Genomic DNA, 7,293 nt, shown 5'->3' with positions numbered 1-7,293 from the left:
GTGGGTGTTTTAAAGGTCAATCAGTGCTATAACTTCATTCATTGGCTAAAAACACTGAAAGGTGGGAAAAGGCTAGCTTCTTTAAAAAAACAAATGAAAATAGAGCCTGAACATTTTGCCTCGTATTTTTGGATCTACAAATGTTTGTACAATTTATTTTCAACAGGTTATACCTCAATTTCTACATTCCAGTTATGAGTCCCATCCCACAAGTTTCAGTAATACCCATAAGGTTCCAATTCATCTTGCTTGTTTCCCATACTCTGTGCAATAGTATGGAGACAACAGAAACCATGAGTCATTCCTTCCAGCTGCTTCCTTCTTGTAGTTGCTTGCCCTTTACCAAGTTTCTGTAGCACCACTTCAGTTTTCTGTGCAGCTAATGAAGCTATTATCCCCAGTACCAGGTGTTCACCTGTCATCTGTAATACTGTCTCCCTTCTCCTTAGGATTTAGTTTAAAGCACTCCTGATCAGGTTCAGAAGACTCTTAGCAAACATATTGTTGCCAACCACTGTGTGAAGTGCAACCCATCTCCTGCTAGAAGTCCTTCCTCAAGCATATAACTCCTGTGTTCAGAGATCTGCACTTGTTGCCAGTCTGTGACAGGGCCAGGTTCAAGGTGCTACTGTTAGTATTTAAACCCCTTAACAACCAGTCTACCTACGATATCGCCTTACCCTATGTGTGTACACAATCGACAGAATTGGCATGTTTATAAATCAACAAAATACCTGCACCACATCTGTAAGAACATATCATTTGGTGTGCCAGCACTGACACTTTAGAACTCCCTGATTTTTGATATCGGACAGGTGCCTTCGCTGTATTCCTTGCTGTACCTGTTAAAGGCATTCTTATTCAGATAAACCTCCCCAGATGTTTAGAAATTTTGTAAGAGTTTTAATTGTTTTAGTCTATTTTACTGCTGTTGTAACATTCTGCATATTTTAAATTACAGTTGCAAAACTTTTTAGTGATACAGTGGTACCTCAGGTTACAGACACTTCAGGGTACAAACCCTTCAGGTTACAGACTCCGCTAACCCAGAAATAGTACCTCGGGTTAAGAATTTTGCTTCAGGATGAGAACAGAAATCATGCTCCAGCGGCGTGGCGGCATCAGGAGGCCCTATTAGCTAAAGTGGTACCTCAGGTTAAGAACAGTTTCAGGTTAAGAACGGACCTCCAGAATGAATTAAGTTCTTAACCTGAGGTACCACTGTACTGCTTTTCAACAAGTGTATAATCAAGAAGTTCATATATCTTTTCTTCTCTTCTTCAAAGAGGATATTCCTTGAGACTTGTAGACTTCACTGGGCAGATGCTGTCAATTACTCCACTCTTTCAGAGGAAGTGGCTATTGAAGATATCATGCAAGAGAGAAATCCTGGATATATTTCCACAGTAGTCCAGCTTCTGACCCATTGCAATATTTTCTTTCTTTCTTTCTTTCTTTCTTTCTTTCTTTCTTTCTTTCCTTCTTTCCTTCTTTCCTTCTTTCTTTTCTTACTCCCTCTCTCTCTTACTTTTTTATCTTCCAGTTAAACATCAGCCAAATGTCAGAGACACAGCTGCAACCACCCAGCAGTCTGTACCAAAAGTCCTATATCAATTATAAGCTTTAACATTGCCAGGCAACTTACTACTTCTCCATCACACGTCTCAAAGCACTCTTCACTTCCTTATTCCTCAAGCTGTAGATGAGGGGGTTTAGCATGGGTATTACCACCGCATACAACAAAGAGGCCACTTTGCCTCCATTTCTTGATGTATTAGGTTGGAGATACATAAAGATAAAGCTTCCATAAAGGATAATAACAGCCATCAGGTGGGAAGAGCAGGTGGAGAAGGCTTTATGCCTGCCCTCAACTGAGCGGATTCTCAAAATAGTGGCAACAATGTAAGAGTAAGAGATAAGGACTGTCAAATGGGTGCTTATCAGGTTAAAGCTAGCGAATGAAAACATGACAAAGATATTGAGGCTGGTATCAGAACAGGAAAGTTGAAAGAGTGGGGGACCTTCACAGTAAAAATGATCAATGACATTAGGACCACAAAATGATAAACGAGTCATGCAACCTGTGTGTATCACAGCATTGACAGTTCCAGCAATGTATGAACCAGCCACCAGAAAAGCACAAACCTTCTGAGACATGGTGATTGTGTAGGTGAGTGGGTTGCAGATGGCCATGTACCGATCGTATGCCATAGCAGCCAGGAGGTAACACTCAGTGGTGGCAAAAGTTACATAAAAATAGAACTGAACTATACACTCATTGAAAGTAATCACTTTCTTTTCCCTTAGGAGGTCTTTCAGCAGCCTGGGACTGATGGTAGTTGAGTAGCAAATGTCTAAGAAGGACAAATTACTAAGGAAGAAATACATGGGGGTGTGAAATCGAGCATCAGCCTTGATTAACATAAGCATCCCAAGATTTCCCACAATTGTGATGAGATAATTGACTAGAAACAATGCAAACAAGATGGCAGCCAACTCTGGACTATCAGTGAATCCCGTGAACACAAACTCCTTCACTCTACTGCTGTTCCTGTCAGGCATTTTTCCCCCCTGATGGAATCAAAGAGAAACAAAATGGTGGTGGGTGAGGAGTGGGAAGATGTGGAAATCATTCACCATCAGAAATGAGGTAATCAGTCTTCACCGCTATATGTGCTTTTTTAAATAGAGAAATTGAGTTTTAAACTCCTGAATTATGGCTGGAATATAATATTTAAAGGATCACCATTGGTGGAGAAGACCTTTAACATATGAGGATGGTGTTTCCATATCTCCTCCTTCACAATTTAAAGCAGTGGCACTCTATTACCTTGAAATAAGGCAGTATACATAGCTTTACACAGCACAAAGAGAGGGTGATGTAGTAGGGTGGCCATATGTCCGGAACTTCCCGGACATATACGGAATACTGCAGTCGTAAGCAGTGTCCAGCTGTAAATTGACCAAAATTTATGGGACAATCCAGACACATGGCAATCCATGTTGGCAGTGTCATTTTGGGGTGATTTCAATAAAAAAGCTAAACAGCTTTAGGCAAAACTAAAAAAGCTAAACGACTTTGGCAAAAAACCCAAAAACCTTTTGTGTCCAGATTTTCACTTTTTGAAATACAGCAACCATATGATATAGGGAGGGCAGAGGGGGACTGAGCCCACATTCCGACATGTGAAGATTCCCCAGAAACACCTCTGTCTGCGGCCAACTTGCTGGTATTGAACACTTAGTGATTATTATCAGCAGTGAACTAGGCCTGTCTACAAAGGGTGACCACTATATGTGCACATCTCATTCTGTTAAAGAAAACACATGGAAAACATATGCTCTTAAATTACACTGCATTTTGCAGTTTAATTCTGAGAATATTTCACCGGAGCCCTTTCACTAACATGCATGCAGAAACATTGAAATCTCCTTGCTTGCAGTACTTACGACACCATCTTCCTGTAATGTTTGTGTATGTGTGTGTGCTTTGTAATAGTTACATGCATTTAAGAGAAAAATAGTTAACTGATTTCTATGATGAAAATAGGGACATTCCATTCTATAATGATGGTTTTACTATTTATACCACACACATCTTACTGGGTCGCCCTAGCCACTCTGGGCAGCTTCCAACATATATAAAAACATAATAAAACATTAAACATTTTTTAAAAAAACTTCCCTGTACAGGATTGTCTTCAGGCGGCTTGGGGATCGAATAACTCCATACCCTCCAACATTTATCCAATGAAAATAGGGACATCCTTAGGGAAAGTGGGACATTCTGGGATCAAACCAGAAACTGGGATGACTTATCTAAATCAGGGATGTCCCTGGAAAATAGGGACACTTGGAGGGTCTGTTATTTGCTAACAGCAACCATAAGTTAAATGTGCAGTTTCATTTTTTTCAAGAGAAGGGATTCAATTCGAACTTCTTTTTAACCCACTGTAGATATGAGCCTATCTCGCATGTTTTGATCTTTAGAACTGTAATCTCCAGGTTGAAATTCCTGAATCAGGCCATATTTAAAGCAGTCAATAGCCTTTTGATGAACTTCACAATCTTGGGCTCCAAGACTCCTCAGATCTTTGGCTCCTCACATCATTTAGGCTGCACTCTCTTCTCTGTCCTCCTATCAGGCCAGACAGGCTCTGCCCACCAGCTCCTTTCATCTCCCTCAATAAGGGGTGTCTGCCTTCTTTGACCCTCTCTTTTTCCATGACTTACTATAGTGCTTATAAGCCATCAGGAGGAGTCTGGAGGCTTGGAAATTCTTATCCTCACCTTTACCCACCTGTAACCTATCCTGGTCAGCATGGTTAGGAGCAATGGGCTGGTCTAGCAGCTTCTATCCTACCATCAGGAAGTTACCTGGGATATAATTCTTTCCTTTCCTTGTGTCCTCCAGTGGAAGCATCTACTGGATCATTTGCTCTTTCTTAGATCCAAGAATGGAATCGGTATTCCTCCAAGGTCCTCTAAGATGCAAACAACTGTTTGATAGGCAAGCATACTCTTGACTAAGATTGCTACAAATATTAGTGAAAGGCCTGCAGTTGCTGCATTGATTGTAAAAGTTCAGCATGTGCAACATAACGTAGACCATAAAACTCTACAGTAGGGGTAGTCAACCTTTTTATACCTACCACCCACTAATGCATCTTTCTTGATGGTAACATTTCCTTACCGCTCACCAGTGCTCAATGGAAGGAGGATTCAGCTTGTGCAGTACAATCCCCTACCACCCACCTAGAATCCTGAAACGCCCACTAGTGGGTGGTAGGAACCAGGTTGACAACCCCTGCTCTACAGCATCAAATAGTTAATGGTCTCTTGTTTACTGCTCTAAGGTTGTTGACTTCCAGTTTAATAATCTGCCTTGCATCAAAGTTAAATGCAGTGGTACCATGAGACCAACATGCCAACAATATCCCCACCCCCCTTGTGTACCAACTCCTTATGGGTTAATTAGTGCTCTGTAAGAGGAGGAAAGCTTTCAAGCCACTGTTCCTGTAAAAATAGCAGACCTTTCAAAATGGAGCAAGGCCCTCAACTCATGCAATTGTGTAACTCCATACACACAATGAACATCCTGGAGTTTATAGGCTTCTGAATGTGTGGTGCTTGTTACATGCATATATATACAAATGCACACCTGAGATACATGCAGCCAAAGTCACTGCTTTCATGTGACAATTTTTAAAATAAGATTCCACCAACTTATTAAAAAATGTGTCATCATGAAAACAGCTGGTTTGCTGTTTTATAACACTATTTGCCATTATCAGGTTTTGTCCAATTTATATACAGAGTAGACCCACTGAAATTTATCAGCTATGTTAGTCATATCCGTTGATATTCTGAGTAGAATTAGTGCTCCATGGTTTTTATTGTTGTGTTGTAGTTTAATGAATTGTTTGTGTGCTGCCTGGGTACCTTTGGGTTGAAGGGTGGATTATAAATACAACAACAACAACAACAACAACAACAACAACAACAACAACAACACTAAGGAGAAGCATGATGATGTTATTAGATCTTTTTAATGGAAATCTCCACTAGAAAGAAATTTGCATGGTACATTGTCAGTGTTGTTAGGACTCTGCTCGCAAAAAACCAAAATATTATACTAAGTAACCCAAGAGAACCAGGGTTCTGTGGCCTCCTCCAAAACTTCCCTACAGCTTCAACAGTTTCACAAGTATGAGGCACCAACTAGGCTACCACTGACTTCTGCTCTGTACTCTGGGCAGCCCAACCGGAAGTAAACACAAGTATATGGAGGTCACCAGATTGGCAAAAGCTGCTCTACTCTAACTTTCCCTTTCTCCAGCAAAATGGTTTTAACAACAATGGGTATAATGATTGACTTTATCTGATTGGTATTAGGAGAGTGCATTTTTTTATGTTTACATACCCAGTAGGGCAGGAATCACCTTTTTAATGTATGAAAGAAGACCTAAATTAGAAAGCTCATGAACTCCAGTCATTGTAGCTACCTGTTGTTCTTGAGTTGGCACACAGTATACCACCTCCAATCCCAGCTACAATAAAATTATAAAAACCAGTTTGTTTGTTTTCTGTGGAGAATCAACTACTTCTCCAACAAAGAAGACCAGAAGAAAGGCTTAATAAAAACAAAACAAGAAGTTCCTTCTCTAGAGTCTAGGCAATGGGTGCTTAAAGGGTGAAGCAATGCTATAACCTCATTCCTTGGCTAAAAACACTGAAAGGTGGCAGCAAGACAAAAGAAATGAGAGTAGTGTCTAGAAACTGGGATGTTGCAGACGCTAGAAACTGGGACATTGAGGACTAATGCTCATCCAGGGGAGGAGCAACTGCTGCTTTTGCAGCCCTTCCCCATGGAATCCCATGTCTTTTATACAGCGTCCACTAGAACACCCTGACTCTGTAATCACAACATTACAATACCCTCAGCAGTATGGACTGATGTAATACTAATAGCATTGGCTATTAATAACCTGGTTCAGACTGTGTGCCCTTCATCAATCCATGCTCAATCAGCCTCAATACGACTATTTAAAACATTATTTAAGTGCCTTTTTGAATCAGTTGAAGGCTCATCTAGCTCACCATCTTGTCACCAACATGAGCCAGTCAGAAGCTTCTGCATGCAGGGAATTTTGGTGCTGACCATCTTCCTTTTGTTTGTCCCAGATATATGCTTCTTTCATCCAAAGAGGTTTCTATTAGCAATTCTGACTAGAAGCCATTGAGTTATATATCCAATATAAATATGCCTAATAAGATAATTCTCCATGAAATTTGTCCAAAGTAAGGACTATAATATGAGCTTACCTTACAGGGGTTTGGTAAGATGCCAGAGAGAATGTATGGAAAGTGCTTCAAACATTTAGTTATTTGCTTTTATTTGATCAGAATATATATCTATATATGTAGCTTTTCAACAACATCTGGACTCAAAGTAGTTCATACAGTAAAGCTGAGCAACAACTTGAAACACCATGAAGTATATTTCACTTCTATCTTCTGCTCTCTTAATCAAAAAGGATATTCATTGAGTCTTCAAGGCTTCACTGGGAAGTTGCTATCAACTTCTTTTGGTTCTCTAAGAGAGGCAGATATTGGAGAAGTCCTATTGGAAAATAGTCCTTGAAATAGTTCCACATGGCCCAGTTTCTGCCACAAAATTACTTATTATTTTTTAATATTCCAGTCAAACATCAGCCAAATCCCAAATAAACAGCTGCTATCCTCCAGCAGTCTTCACAGAGCATTCCATATCAACACTAAACCTTAACATTG

At 40.1% G+C, this 7,293-nt stretch overlaps 1 protein-coding gene across 1 annotated transcript; it reads right to left on the bottom strand.

Moving 5' to 3' along the window:
* Positions 1-1,644: 1,644 nt before the first annotated feature.
* On the bottom strand, positions 1,645-2,562 carry LOC308471573 (olfactory receptor 5AP2-like; the record flags this gene model as incomplete). The annotated part of the gene is made up of 1 exon (XM_080995706.1): positions 1,645-2,562. One exon carries the CDS (start codon positions 2,560-2,562, stop codon positions 1,645-1,647), a length of 918 nt encoding a protein of 305 aa, XP_080851832.1.
* Between the last annotated feature and the right edge of the window lie 4,731 nt (positions 2,563-7,293).

The sequence above is a fragment of the Podarcis pityusensis genome (genome assembly GCF_964106645.2).
Source record: "Podarcis pityusensis genome assembly, chromosome: 1".
NCBI lineage: Eukaryota > Metazoa > Chordata > Lepidosauria > Squamata > Lacertidae > Podarcis > Podarcis pityusensis.
This window is presented reverse-complemented; position numbering and strand designations above follow the sequence as displayed.